At 51.0% G+C, this 14,997-nt stretch overlaps 1 protein-coding gene across 1 annotated transcript in view; it reads left to right on the top strand.

Moving 5' to 3' along the window:
• LRSAM1 (leucine rich repeat and sterile alpha motif containing 1) overlaps nt 1-13,691 on the top strand; it is a 28,473-nt gene extending 14,782 nt beyond the window's left edge. The window contains exons 12-25 of the mRNA XM_084299190.1: nt 123-245; nt 757-896; nt 1,747-1,791; nt 2,854-2,924; nt 3,708-3,807; nt 5,299-5,386; nt 6,137-6,211; nt 7,725-7,805; nt 10,089-10,184; nt 10,781-10,879; nt 11,448-11,579; nt 11,927-12,008; nt 12,294-12,439; nt 12,767-13,691. Of these exons, the coding sequence (XP_084155316.1) occupies nt 123-245; nt 757-896; nt 1,747-1,791; nt 2,854-2,924; nt 3,708-3,807; nt 5,299-5,386; nt 6,137-6,211; nt 7,725-7,805; nt 10,089-10,184; nt 10,781-10,879; nt 11,448-11,579; nt 11,927-12,008; nt 12,294-12,439; nt 12,767-12,892 (1,404 nt within the window). The 3' untranslated portion in view covers nt 12,893-13,691. The remainder of the gene's footprint in view (nt 1-122; nt 246-756; nt 897-1,746; nt 1,792-2,853; nt 2,925-3,707; nt 3,808-5,298; nt 5,387-6,136; nt 6,212-7,724; nt 7,806-10,088; nt 10,185-10,780; nt 10,880-11,447; nt 11,580-11,926; nt 12,009-12,293; nt 12,440-12,766) is intronic.
• The last annotated feature ends 1,306 nt before the right edge of the window (nt 13,692-14,997 follow it).

The following is a 14,997-nucleotide window of genomic DNA, read 5'->3' as shown; positions in this document are numbered from 1 at the left end:
CTTGTAGTTGAGAGGATTACTGTGTGTTGTTTTACATTGCCAGAATTTGCTCTTGTTTGAGAAGGAGCAGAGCCAGCAGTCTTCCAGTTTCTGGCATTCATTTTTCTTCTTATTCTTCTTAGGAAAAAAAAATGCAGGAGAAGCTGGAATTTGAGCGGCGCCTGAACATGGGGCAAAGAGAACATGCTCTGCTTGTTCAACAGATCAGCAGTCAAAAGGATGAGATACTGCAGACAGTGAGAGAGGTAGGTCTCTTCGGGGCAGGCACTCCGGCCCTGCCACTTGCTGAGGCAAGGCTGTGCTTGTTGCCATGGACAGACTCAAAGTGGAGTGGTGTTCCAAGTGTCAAAGTATGCAGAAACTTACCCTCTAGAGACAGCAGCTAATTCACTGCATTCAGTGTTTTTCTCCCACTTTCTCTCTCAGGTATTAGGGACGCTCTTACAGTTACTTGAGAGGTGGGAGCAGTGATGTTTGGCTGTACAGATTGGAGTACTTCCATTTTTCATCTTTCCCATCTATAGTTTTTTTGGCTTCACAGGTTCTCTGCATCTCCTTGAATAAACCTTGAAATGATTCCTCATTTCATTTGGGATTAGGCTGTCCCAGCTGATGAGAGTTTTCCTTTTCATAAGGTCTCCCAGGATCTGCCTGGGTCACTGCAACCAAGTTGTCCATTATCTGGCCTTGTACAAGACACTGCCTTTCCTAAACTGACCACATTCTCCTTTGCATTTTTTTTCTGCTTTGGCTTAGGATCAGATGAGGCTGGAGAAGGGTCTGACAAAGCACCAGCGCCATTTGGAGGAGGAGCGCCTGAAACTGCTGCAGCAGTTGAAACAAGCAGAGCAAGGCATTGCCAGCCGTATCCAGAAGCTGATAGAGGACAATCAGAGGTAAGGCGGCCCCAGGGTGTCCTGCAGTGAACTCTGTCCACTGGGGACTCATGTTATTTTGTCTCACTCAGAGCTGTTCATTTCAACCATTCTGAGTTTTAACAGAACTGATCGGTCCTGGTACTTGGGAGATCAGTGAAGTTTTGAGGGTAAATCCCTGATCCGGGATATGTGCTGCTTCTGCATTCACCATCCAGCCTGCAGCCTTTGGACAGACCTTCCCAAAGGGCCTGCAGGCTTGGCTACAGAGCCAGGCTGTCCCTGCAAGCCTGTGTCGGACAGACAAACCCAGTGAAGTTGTAGAGGCCTCTCTGGTGTCCTTGCTGTGGATACAGTTATGTTTCTTTCCTTTCTCAGATGGATTAGCTACACTGGTTTGGCTGTTTGCACTGGGGTCTGTACTCACAGGTTTGCAAATAAAAATACCAGGGTCCATATCTGTAGATGGTGTGTTGTTGAACTGACAAAATCCCATTTAAAGAAAGTGGAATTTGGTATCTCAAAAAAATGCGTCACACATACCTGACCTAGTGGGTGGCATCCCTGCCCATGGCAGGGGGGTTGGAGCTAGGTTATCTTTCAGGTTCTTTCCAACCTGAGCTGTTCCGTGCTTCTATGATATCTGTGCTGCTGAAGTTTTGCAGTGCTGTGGAAAAATTCCTCATGGAATGTACTTACTTGAATGCTGGTTCTTAGGTACCACTGACCTAGATACGCTGACACAAGGTTACCAGCCTGCTTAAGGCTGCTCTTCTGTGCAGGAGAAGCAAAGTTGTTCTCTGCCCCCTGGGGGAACAGGGTGTGCTGCTCACAGATGAAAATCTTTTGTTTTACCTTTTTTTTTTTTTAGGCAAAAACAAAGTTCAGACATTCTGAAATCATTGGAAAATGAGAGGTAAGTATCTCAAAATTTTCTAGAAAAGGGATGAGGAGCTAGGAAGAGGGTTGAGATTTAATTGCAGAGCCATCAGTATGAATTCACTTTAAGCTAGGGGAAGTTCATTTCAGACCTGCTATCTGAAAGGTTTCCTGCTGCTCTGGCTGAAGCAGCTGGGTCTGATCACTGTTGGAGGCAAGATATTGGACTAGATGTGCCTGGGTTTACCCAGTCTGGCAAACCCCATGGGATGGTGATTGCACCTTCTTTTCATCTCAGGTCCTAGCTAAGCAGTTTAGGAACAAACTCCTATATTGCACTATCACAGACCAACAGAAATCTTGTATCTGTTGGAAAGCAAAGCATCTACAAAGGTGGCACAATGATGTGTACAGGCTGGGAAGAATATACCAAAGCCAATGCTCCCATTCAGCCAACACCTTGAGCTAGCTTTGCCTCCAATACTGGTTTTCCCCAACTCTCCCCTGCCTATATGTTGTCCCCTCCCTTCAGCCAAGTGTTTGTGCTATGACACAGTGAACTGACCTGGCTGAAAAATAATCTCATTGTATGGCAGATAGTTTTTCAGTCAAACCAGTTCCTGATCTATTAAGTGGTGTTGTGTATAATTGTGCTGGAATAAGAATGAGGAGGTGGGGATGGAGGCCAGGCTTCTGCTTTCAGTGTCATTACTCAAGTCAGCTTTGAAGTGACCGTCAAGCCTCAAGGGAAAAGAAAGCCAAACAAGGGGCTGGCACTGTGCTTGGTGACGGTGTGTGCATGTCGCATTGATGTTCTTTTTCTTTTTGCTGACTTTCCAGACCCTTGCTAGGTCTTCTGGGATCAGTTTTCCAGCATAAAAAGCAATTGTTCCCATGGTTTTGAGCAAAATTTATGATTTCTCCCGTAGACTTAGAGGACCTTTACCAAGAACACTTTGAATCTCTGATGGGCATGTGGCTTTCCTGCACAGGTTTCTCAGTGAATCAGCCCAGCCTTTGGGCTCTGAGCTGGGTGGGCAGAGGAGTGAGATAGTGCTTGCTTGAAGGAGTGGCTGAATTGTTCTTGTTTATTTGCTAGAATAAGGATGGAGCAGCTGATGGCAATAACACAGGAGGAGACGGAGCAACTGCGCAGAAGGGAAGTGGCCTGTAAGTGTGGATAACTCCTTGGGGTGGTAAAGGGTACTAGAAAGACCCAGTTCCTTTGGAGGTGCACTGAACAGGTGGTAACCACAAGGGAAATGCTGACACACACACCCTTGCATGTTGCTTGGTGCAGTAGGGCAGAGTGGCAGGGGGCAGCACGTTTACCATAGCTGATCCAGTGCTTCCACCTGCAGCTCACTGCTGGGTCTCTGAGATGTGAGCTGTGCTCCTCGTGTAGCCAGAGCGTGTTGCACGAGTAGTCTGAGACTGAATGTAAGCCATCCTGTGTGCACACAAAACACTTGATATTTTAGAGCTACCAAACAGATGTTAACTGTTCAGGTTCATGAGGCAGGAGGTTTATTAGGAGGTAAGCAACAATGGAACAAGGAACCATTTCTGCTCTTTAGGAAGAAGAACAGATCTGGTGGGGTTACATGGGAAATGGTGTGTGTGTTTTCACCCCATGGGATGAATTGTTCACAGTGGGACAGGCAGGGCTGCAGCCCATCCAAGGGTCAGTGGCAGTGATTTGGCTCCTCCGAGCACTGAAGAGATGAAAGCACAGGCAGAGCGGAGTTCACTCATCTAATTTCCCAGTAAATAGCTACGATTCTTGTAGATGAATGAATCTGCTTGTAAATGAATGAAATGGAAAAAACTAGGACAGGTTGAAATGAGAGAGAAGGCACTGTTAATTGCAGGTTATTGTGGCAGCAGTGGCAGATTAGTGTCTGTTCTAGACACCAGCTCCTGTTTCAGACTGACAGCACTTCTGTCTCCCAGCTGCCATGCAACAAATGCTGGCCGAGAGCTACAAGAACAAGCTCATTCAAATGACCTACGAGTCTCGTCGGCAAGACCTTGTCAACCAGGCCTGCTCCAGGTACAGTGGCAGATCTCTGGGGCTGGAGGTAATGTTGTTGTAAAGTCCCTTTCTTGCCAACAGTCCCTGGTGTAATTCCCATATAAACAGCCAGGAATTCCTGCAGCTGCTGGAATGCAGCAGGACAGCTGTACACGAGCAGGTGACACTACAATTTAAAGAAACTGTCAAACTTGATTGAATGAACCACCTTTTAACCACAAGAAAATGCCTGTTAATCATACTTTGAATTAACTATCACATTTTTACACTGTTTATTTTACCTTATACATTCTGCTAAATATCAAGGTCTTTTTCCTGTTTTGTTAGCCATGTCAGTGTCAAACTGTGGTACAGAAATCCTTTTGTCACTTCCCAGGATTGTCTACAGGATAATGTTTCTGCTTTCATTGCATTTAATAACTTCTCATGGAGAAGATAAGAATTATGGTGCAGGACTTCTGTTAGCAGCAGCCAGAGCCTTTCATTTGTTGCACTTAGTGTGGCATTTTGATAGTTCTCCTGGACAAATTACAGAGAAAATTGGGATTGTCTTTTCTTCAGATCCAAGTCCAGTTCCTCTGAGACAAGAGAGCTAAGATTTTTCATGGTCAATTACACAGAGTCACCTTCTGTTTCTTAAAAACTAGACTCTGTTTTAAAATGTGGTGTTCCTTCCAGGGTCTTTGGGGAAGTGAAACAAATAAAGAATTGTTGGGGAAGAATTTTTGAACTAGTGGAGTTTATCACCCACAAAGCTATGAGACCTTGATCCACTGACACATGAAAGCTGAAACATGTAACTTCAGGAAATCACTGTATAAATGCCCTGATTTCCATTCCCATCAGCAGTGAGATGGCAGGTGGAATTGGGCAGTGTTACAACAGGATACCTAAAAATTTCACACTTTGCAATATGTGGAAAAGGCACAAAATATTAAAAAGTCCTCTTGACTTTAAGCATTACATGGAGTCTGTTTGTATATGTGTGGAAAACTTTTCATTGCTACAGATGCAGAGAGCATTCTGGCTCTTTTTGTTTGCAAGAATGTGAGAAATTTTTATCTGGCAGTTTCCAGCAAACACTGAACAGAAATAACCTCATACACACCAGCAGAGGGCAGTGGGCAGGCACAGTCCTGCATGCAAGTGCAGGAACACATGACCACATCGTCTGAGTCTCCCTCATCAGCACACCCTTCCCAGTGCAGAATGCTGATGTGCAAATTCACCATCTGAGCAGCTTGCTGGGGCAGCTACAGCCCCTGTTTGCACTTAGAGCTGTGCATATACAGGCAGTGGTGCTTCTGCTGTGGCTTAGGCTGTCGTGCAGATTTGCTCTGGTTGTAGAGAAGGTTTTATATCAGAGCATTCAGCCATGTCATGGCCGTTCACCCTTGTTCAGTAACAAATTTCTCCATTTCTATATTCTCTGTTACCCACTTTTCCTCTTGTTTGTACCAAGAGTCTCAGACCCGGCAGTAACTCCGTGACAAATACATCTTCTTGCAGCCTGGCTGAGATGGATCAGAAGTTCCAGCAAATCCTGGCTTGGCAACAGCTGGATCAGAACAAGGCTGTTAGTCAGATCTTGCAGCAGGTAGGTAAGAGAGCAAATTGTTTGCAGGGGGGCTCGAAGGAAAGCAACTGCACGCAAAAGCAGAATTGAGTGGCAGACATAGAAGCAATGGTGGCAGGACTGGGCTGCTTGCAGAAGTTGTTTTGTAGGACAGACACTATTTGCTAAACTTTGAGACTCTCTGGTATTCCAACAAACTGACTTTGTTGGTTGAGAGGAAAATGTATTTATTCTTAAACCACACAGCAACTTTCATAAAGGACAGCAGCACAAGTCATAGGAAACAAAGGTGGTCTGATGATTAATGCAGAGGATTTTGATACAGAAGTCCTGTCTTTATGGCAATTTCTTGTGTGACTTTGGACAAGCTTCCTATGCCTATTGAGGCATTTACAAAGCATTTGCTGCTTTTGAATACTTCCTTTTGAACATAAGACCTCTTCAGCTAATTTTTCAGAAGAGCTGGGAAGCCATGGCCTGTTACACAGACCTAGCAGCCTGGCTGCTGAGTGCTGCTGAAAATGAGAGGTGAGGTTCATGTGCAGCATTCAGCTTGTGCGTTTGAAGAACATGACTATGACTTCTTTGTCCAGCTGTAAAGAGGGTTTTACCTTTGGGGACTGTGAGGTCTGTCATGGTGTAATCTGGACCCTTAACGCAGAGTAAGTGCTATTTAGATGTATGTGAGCCACTGCAAGGTAGCAGAGTTTCTTAGCACATTTGCAACTGAATGAACAACCCTCACTAAGCAGGATGTTGTCTGTCCCTTAGAGTGAGATGCAGAAAGCTGCCTTTGAAGCTCTCCAACTGAAGAAGGATCTTATGCACAGACAGATCAGGAACCAGGTGAGTCGGCAACAGAAGGAAGAACAAACAACTACTCAGCTTATACCATCATTTGATGAAATCCTTCTGAGGAAGATCAAAGTGCTCTGAGCACAGAGAAGGGTCTGAAGGAAATGAGCTCTTGTATTTCTGAGAGCTCTGTAACAAAGCATTGGGCAGTGTTGGATAAACGACAGTCTCCCAGTTCCATAGGAGATAGTATAAAGGCAGATTTTACAGCTGGGGAGGTAGTGGAATCGCCATCGCTTCAATCATCTCAGCACTAATGCAGATGAAATGCTGGAGAGTGGTCACTAGAGGACAGACCTGTCTTGGCTCTGTAGGAATGGTCTGCAATTGCAATTACAATTTCCTTCAGGTTTCCTTAGCAGGGCTGCTGTCTCCACATGAGTCCACTGCATCTCCATCCAGCACATCGGAACTGCACCTTCAGCCATAAGTTCACCTTTTCTTTCCCATTCTCAGCCTGCCTTTCTGAGCTCCATTCTGCAGAAAGTGAAATGCAATAGACAGGGAGAAGAGCAAGAGCTGGTGGGGAAAGTAGCAGTGGTTGATGCATGGAGATGAGCAGCTGGTTTCTGACACAGTGCTCCAGGAGTCTTCCCTCTCTTGATCTGACACTAGGAGAAAAGTCTCAGGTCTGGAGTTGGTAGATAAGCTTAAGAACTTTGATATACTCAGTCACTCAGTGACTGATCTTTGCATTGTGCTAGAAGCCTGTGGACTGTGCACAGATGATCCAGGAAATGATTCTAACAACTCTCCATGGCTTGAGTTCCATAAGAGCCAGCAGTTTGCTTGCACTTGCTTGGAAACAAAGTGCATTTCTGCCTTGATATCACAGGGCAGGCCTTTTGCTATTGAAACACATCCCATCCCACCAACATCCTGCACAGCCGGGGAAAGGTTGGGAGCCTTGGGTGCTGCCTGCTGCAGAGCCCCAGTGTCAGCAGGAATTTTGTAGTAGGTGGTGCACATGAAGCAGCATGGCCTGGGGAGAGCAGATAGCCTGGCAGCTAGGTGAGCTGGGCTCTCTTCTTGGCTTTGCTGTGGGGTCTGGGGCAACTCACTTCACCTCTCTGTGTCTCAGTTGCCCTGACTGAAAGAGCAGGTATCATGATGGGATTTGCTGAAGCATCTAAAAACCAGGACCCTGCCCCCAGTCCATCTGCAGTTTGAACAGTAATGCTGTGAGGATTTTGATAACCAGTTGCTGCTTTCCAGAGTGGCTGCAAGGTTTGGCTGAACAAGCTGATTGCAGTGTGCTTCTAGACTTGAAGAGAAGGTGTTTTAGAGCAGAGAGGCAATTAGAGAATGGGGGACACAGCTCTTCAGGCACAGGATGAAGAGCAGCCCTAGAGCATGTGTCATGGAAGGGGACTAGCAGGTTTCCCAAACTTCTGGGCAGCTCTGCAGTGTTGTCCTTCCAAGGGCAGTAGTTAGACCTCATCTTGAAAGGGCATAAATTAAAGTCATTTCAAATGTCAGTAAAAATGTTTCATCTTCTGTTTAGATTAAATTAATAGAAACAGAGTTATTGCAGTTGACACAGCTGGAGTTAAAGAGGCAAGAACTGGACACAGAGACGCTGCAGGTATGTAGGGCTCTGGGGCTGCCCCACCACCCTCTCTCTCTGCTCTGGGATCGCAAAAGCTCCACTTGCTTCTCTTGCTCCTTGCAGTTTCCAGATGGTTTTATGCTTAGTCAGATGGGCACTTACCCACAGGATACCAAAAATCTCTCTTTGTCTTGGTAACATGGAAACATTGCTGCTGCTCTTAAACATCTTGGCAAATTTTCAGGGAACAGACAAATAACCTGCCCCGATAGAAGCAGACAGTTCTAGGTTTGCTGGGTGGGGAAGGATTTTGCGGTCCAGTTGTTGGCTTCCCCAGAAACACATGCCTGCTGAGCATCCCATGTCTTCTGACATAGCTGTGTTGTGTTTTGGTTTTAAATACCTGCCAATAATGGCTGTCAGCTCTTCCCCTTCATTTCTAAGCCATGCCTCTCAGGCTGTTCCACCTCACCATCCCACCGTTCAATGGGCTGACTTCATCAGCAGTCACACATGGAGAAATCTCAAGTTTGGCTTAAGAAGCTTGGCTTTAAATTTTGTTATTATGCCTTTGCATCAGTTTTTGTGTTGTGTGGACCTTTTGCCAGGTTAGGTCACCTTTTCGGTCAGCCCAAGAAAAGGAGGATCTGTCCCAGTACCCACATGCATGTCTGTTGGAAGGCAGCACAGTACTTTTGCAGCTTCAGCACCAGACACCAGGAAATTAGGCATGGGACAGCTTCATCTGTCTGCATCTCCTTTGCCATTTGGCAGTCTACAGCCCCAAAACTCCTGCTGTGATTGAACCCTTATTGCTCAGGCAGTGCCCACAAAGTGCTTCAGCAGCATTTCTGCAGTCACATTCGATACCTGCTGTGCAGCAGACTGTTGGTCCTCCTCTAAGATACAGGTGCTTTAGTAATGAGCTTGATAAATCATTGGAAAGCAGGAAGAACCAGAAACAACCTGAGAAAGGAAGGTGTTTGCACTGCTCTCTTGCAAGGTCAGTTTGGGGTGTCCACAGACGGGGTGGGAGGGAGAGTTATTATCAAGATTAGCTGAATCTGCCTGGGTTTTTCTTCTGGAGCAGCTCCCACTTGTCATTAGCCAGCTCCAGGGAAGAACATTTTGCTCCCTCCTCCTCCTGAGAAGTGAACTGCAGCGCTCAGCACGTGTCTGGGTTCCTGGGGAGGGCTGAGCAACTGCACTTGTCTCTGAAGGTGAAGCCCTGAAATAGTGCAGTGCTCTGCACTGCTGTATGTCTTACTGCTTTTGAAGCTAAACTACCACTTTGGGGTAAAAAAGTTGTTGCATCGAGAGCAGAGCTCTGGTGGGTTTCCACCAGTGCAGGTGAACTGGGCAGCTGCTGCTTCTGGCTGGGAGAGGTGAGCATGTGGTGAGCAGTGCTACCTGCTGCTGCTCCTGCTCCCAGCTCTGCAGAGGTCCTCACTCAGCAGAGCTTTCCTGCCTCTACCAGGGCAAAGCATCTCTGATCAGCTAACGGTGCCTTTTCCCATGAGAGGCAGGAGTCCGTGTCTCCTACTTAAACAGAGAGCCAGGCCCCTGTGGAGGGTATGGATAGAAATCTTATTTCAGTTGCCAATCAGCAAAGGTTTCCCCAGACCTCTCCTTCTGGAGGTCAGCCTTCTTAACAGCATCCTCGTCCCTTTGCCCATGGACTTCTGAAGTCCTTGTGGCTGATGACTTTTGGCCTCTGCTCAGTCAATGACCTTCAGAGCAGGTATGAGCTTACTTGGACTGAACCATGCGGAGATGCCCCATGGCCGTGAGGGTATGCCTGAGGTTCCTGAGGCAATTCCCCTCTCCTCGGGTCTCAGTAGCGTGGCGGCAGTGATGCCTTCCAGTGATGCCTTCCCCTTCCCTGGCACATGGAGAGGTTGCAGCCTCGCCTGTCCCGCTTACCTGCAGGCTCCTAGACCCAGTTTCAGGTGGTTCTTCTCAGTTGAGGAGGGGAACCACGAGCACTTGGGACGCCACTGAATGAACTTTTAGCGGAGCGATGAACTTCAGTGATGTGCTGCAGGCCAGCACGGTCCGGGGCTGCCCTGGGTGTGCTGAGGGTTGGCACCGCTGGCTGGTGGTCGGTGCAGGACCAGGAGAAATGTGTCTGCCACGCCAACCCCTAGCAGAGGATTGAGGCCATCTGCTCAGCTCTGCTGAGGGCCCACGGAGTGCAGGGCTTTAACATTTGCTGTGCCTGTTGTGGGCAGGGTGAGTGCTTTGCTGGCAGTCAGGGCCGGGAGGTTGCTCGCAGTGTTGTGGGCTGGAGGTGTGGATGCCAGAGTCCTTCTGTTGCAGGGGGTGATCATGGAGCAACGCCAAGCACTTGGTTACCTGCTGCAGCAGCTGCTCAAAGAAAAGAAGCAAAGGGAAGAAGAATTGCAACAAATACTGGTAACGAAGGCCCCTAATTATGTGCTGTAGGCAAGGAAGCACGTGGGCTGGCTGCAGGGAGAGAATCCTTGGGTCAGCATGGGGGAAAAGAAGATCAGGAGAGGGCTCCGAGGGGTCATGTTCAGATCCAGAGACCTCTTTTACTTCACAAAGTGATGATGTAGGCTCTTGGGGCACAGTTATCCCAGTCCCTGGTGCAGCATGAGGCACTGCCATCAGAAATCTACCCCATCTGGAAAGGAAATCACAGGGGAGGATGAGCACAATCCTACAAGGTCTTGCACATGGCCTTGTCATTCTGAGGACCTCCAGAGTCTCCTGAGCTTCAGGAGACCAGGACTAAGTTCTGCATCCCAAAGAGGGATGCAGAATGCTAGGCTGGATGTGGGATGTGGGGATCAAAGTGGGACCAGCCCGCAGAAGGCCCATCTGACCCTACTGGTGCCCATCTTACCCTACTGGTGCCCACAGCAGTGCTCCGAACCAGCTCTGCACAGCCCAGGCTGTTGCTTTCCCCACACACAGACAGGTCAGGCTGCTCTAAATCCTGCTTATTTCTTGTCTCAGGCTATTGAATGAACGAGTTTGTTTTTCAGCTGGAAATGGAGGCAAAGAGTGAGACCAAACAGGAGAACTACTGGCTGATCCAGTACCAGCGCCTGCTGAACCAGAAGCCACTCTCCCTGAAACTCCAGGTTGCTTTTGCATTTAATACTGCCACTGTAGCTGTGCACACCTAACGTGGTGCTCTGCTCAGCAGGGTGCAGAGCAAGTAAAGTTCTGTTTCAACTAAACCCCCAAATAGCTCCACTGGGCTCCCCAAACTCACATGCGAATCCATCTAAATGCAGCAGCTCCTTTTGGTTTCTGGTACTGAGCCGGGGACCTTGTGCTGTGGAAACAGCTGCAGGGGTGGCCCCAAAGGGGTCAATCTGAGCTCTGCCCATTGTGCAGATCACCTGGAGTAGGCAAAGCAGCTGCTGCTGCAGACGTCAGCTGGCGAAATGGTTGGTTCATTCTTCCTAAAACACAGTGTTTTGAGTTGTGCTCATAAAACATCTGGGGCCAGAGCTTCTCCAGCTGTTGGGTTTTTGAGCTTTAGAGTCTCTGGGGAAGCAAAATGCTTTGAGCAGGGCCTTGTTGCCGAGAGCAGGAACATGCACGTTGCCTGTCCTTGCTGCCAGCCTTGCGTGGTGACAGGCAGCAGTGTCCCCATGCCTTTTCTCCAGAGTGAAGTCTGGGAGCTTGCCTTGTGTTTTGCAGGAGGAGGGCTTGGAGAAGCAGCTGGTGAACCTTTTAATCGAGCTGTCAGCTGAACAGTACGTGCCTGTCTTTGCACACCATCGAATATCTTTGCAAGTGCTCAGCACCATGACTGCCAGTGACCTGGAAAAGGTACGAGACAGCAGATACACAGCACAGGGCAACACTGACTCTGCACTGGGACAGACCCTGCCTTTACTCCGAGCGTGGCTGTGCTCATGGCAGTGCCCACAGCAGGGAGTGTGAGCGCTCCTCGGGTGTCACGTCCGTGCAGGGGAGAGGTGCCAGTGCTGCCCTGTGCCCTGTTCAAGTAGGTGAAAGCTCTCCCAGAGCACTGGCAGGGTGAGCTGTGACTTAGCTTTGTCTTTTGATATATGTCCCTCAGAGTTTGCAGTGTCCTCTTGGGGACGTCTCCTTCCTTTCTCAGCCCGCTCCGTACTTTCCCGTCTGAGTGCTAACAGCCCTCCTCTTCCCTGCAGATGGGTGTTACAGAGGCTGGCCTGCAGCGTGCCATTCTCAGGCGAGCTCAGGAGATCCTGGCTGTGGCAAAGACAATCCCAGGTAACACCGGTTCTTTTCTGCCTGGTCCTGGGCGTGTTGTGTGGTAGCAGCAGGCACCTGAGCCTTGAACCTGGAGATGTGCAGGGCCAGGTGCCTGCCGTGGGGAGCAGAGCCCTGTGAGGCCTGCGTGCGAGCGGGAGAGGCAGGGAGCACAGCACCACCAAGCCCCTTGGCTCTCATACTCAGAGCCCTGAGCTCCCATCAGCTTGCAGCTGCCCCCTGAGTGCACAGTGGGTGGGAGGTGGAAGCGCTTCTGGTGCTCAGCCGTCCTGCTGGTGCTTGCAGAGCTGCTGAAGACGGTGGATGCCGAGGTGCCTGCAGCCCCAGAGCCCAGCGCCCCCGAGGAGGAGGCTCCAAGCACCGTGACCCCGACTGCTCCCCCGCTGTGCTGGGATGAGAAGTCCGAGTGCGTTGTCTGCATGGAGCGGGAGGTGAGAGCCCGGCACACGCGTGGTGCCAGAGCAGGGGTGGAGGGGGAGCTGGCCCAGATGTGGCTCTTGGTGGCATTCTTCCCTCTGGCCCATGTCACCGGAGCTTTCTCTGCACAGCGCAGGTGCTTGTGCACAAACTGTGCTGGGCTGTGCCCAGGGACGGAGCGCAGGGTGCTGGCTCTGGCTCCCACCGTGTAGCACCCGTGGGTGATGCCCAGCTCCTCCAGGACCATTTCCTCCTGTGCTTTGCTGGGGTGTGGTGGTACTGGGATGAGTGTTACAGGGCAGCAGCACTCTCTGTGTCCTTTCTGCTCTCTCTTCTCACAGGCCCAGACAGTTTTCCTACCTTGTGGCCATGTGTGCTGCTGCCAGACCTGCTGCGAGCAGCTGCGTGCTTGCCCCCTGTGCCGCAAGGACATCACACAGCACGTCCGCATCTTCTACAGCCGCTAGGCAGGACGGAGTAAGGCAAGGCTGCCCGGCACCACCTTCATCACCCCTTCTCAGGACCATGCTCCTCTGTATCAGTATTAAATACACTCGCACAGCATGGCCAGCACTGCCCTCTCCCTGCACGCAGCCCTGGGCTGGCTGTACCCAGGGCCTCAGCTGCTCTCCACATTCCCTGATGGTTCATCACCGGGTGATGAAACTGGGCAAAGCGGTGCCCCCTCTTCTCTGGCTCATACATTTGCCTTCAGAAACGCCTCTTGCTCGGCAGGGATGCAGTTAGTGCTGTCTCTGAAGCCACTGGGACTCTGCACTCTGCTGGGGCCATGGCACTGCTGTGCTCCTGCATCGAGCACTGTTGCCCAAAGGTGGGTGAATTCTCCTGCAGGAGGACTCGGCCAGGGGTCTGCAATGCTCTGGGATGCTGACAGTGCCTTGCACCTTTGTCATTGCCAAAGGCCTGGGGCTTCTGCACGGGCAACCTGTGGGAGTGTGTCTGGGGCAGCTGGTGGGCTGCAGCCACATGCAGCGGGTGACAGAGCAGCTCCCCATCCCCGGAGTCATGCTCCCATGGGAGGGGAGCCTGCAGCAGCCCCAGAACCAGGACTCAAGGGACCCACTCTGGCCAGAGGAGCCCAGTGGGATTCCCTGTTGAAAACACGCTGCGAGCAGGAAGCGTTCCTGCCACCTAAGAGCCAGCACAAGGCCGGGTGGGCTGGGGCTGGGCCTGGCAGAGCTCTGCCTCACGTCCGTGTTGGCATTCGGATAGTTCGCCATTGTCATTAATAAGTAACAGTCCCAGTAAGTCTTGTCTCTTGACCTTGAGGTATAAAATGCAGAGATAAGCCTGGTCCCACTGCAGCCCTTCCCCCAGAAGAAGCTATTAAAAGGCAGCTGGTTTCTGCTGGTTGTGTGTTCCCTTTTTCCCGTCACATGCCCGGCTGTCTCAGTGTCACCTCCTCCCATCCCACGTCAAATCGGGGAAGAATTTGAGGTTCTTGGAGCAGCTCTGGTGACTTCCAGGCAGCTGGAGACCTCGGTCACCTCTGCAGGGATCATGTTGTGTTTGCTGTGCTGGGGCAGACCGCCCGTGTGCAGCACCCACGGCATGTGTGTGGCCTGGCAGAGGGGCTGGGTGGCCACAGCCACGTGTGCCAGGATAGCTCAGCAGGGGCAGAGGTGTTGGGGCCGTGTGGCTCTCGCTGTCTGGGCACAGCCGTGTCCTTGCTGCAGCCTCCGTGCTCTTGTTGAGCTGTGGCCACACACCTGGCAGGTCCCTTTTAGGGGGAGCCCCTCTTTGGGCTTTTTGTAGCTGTGGTATTTGGGGCACAGTGAGCACAGAGGGACAGATGCAGGTGCTCAGCGTGTCCCAGGGGGAGTCAGGTGCCAGCCCACCTGGGTGAGGCTCAGCGAGGGAGCAGGAAGGCGGGCAGGTCCTGACTGTCCTCTCCAGCAGGCACAGCCCTACAGGGAGCCTCCCTCCTGCCCTGGTCCCTCAGGGTGGCCAGGACCACGCCAGGGCCCCGTGTTTGCCTGGAGAGGGGCGAGAGACCCAGCGCTGCATCCCGGCAGGGAGGGGAGGGCAGCAGCGATGCTGCATCCCCACCGTCCAGCTGGTCTCACAGAGGTGGACTCCCGTGTCCCCAAGGCAGCGGTAATCAGTGACAAGCTCTGGGGCAAGGTTCGCTGCCTGCCCATAAACAACCTGTGCTGGACGTGCCTGGGAAGCTGGGGGCAGGAGGAGCTGCCTGCCCTTGTGCCCTGATGCTGGCAGGATGCTGGGGCACCGTGGGGCTCAGCTGCCCTCCTCTGCCCACCTGCCTGGCCAATTCCCTGCTGGTGCTGCCAGAAAACCGCCTGGGCTCTGCTGGGCTGGGGCAGGGGCTGGGGCAGGCTGCAGCTGGAGGCGGTGGGCTTGGGCAGCACTGGAGCTCATGAGCTGGGTTCAGCCCCGTCCCCAGAACCAGCCCAGCCCTCCCCACCTACACCTTCATGGTGTGCCAGGCACGTGAGGCAGCGCAGGTCTGGGATCCGCTGACCTTTCTGGCTTTTATTTGCTGTGGGTCTTTCCCAGTGACTCCCAAGGCCACAAGAACCCCCCCAGGCTG

This window comes from Netta rufina (assembly GCF_964035555.1).
Source record: "Netta rufina genome assembly, chromosome: 20".
NCBI classification, from domain to species: domain Eukaryota; kingdom Metazoa; phylum Chordata; class Aves; order Anseriformes; family Anatidae; genus Netta; species Netta rufina.
This window is presented reverse-complemented; position numbering and strand designations above follow the sequence as displayed.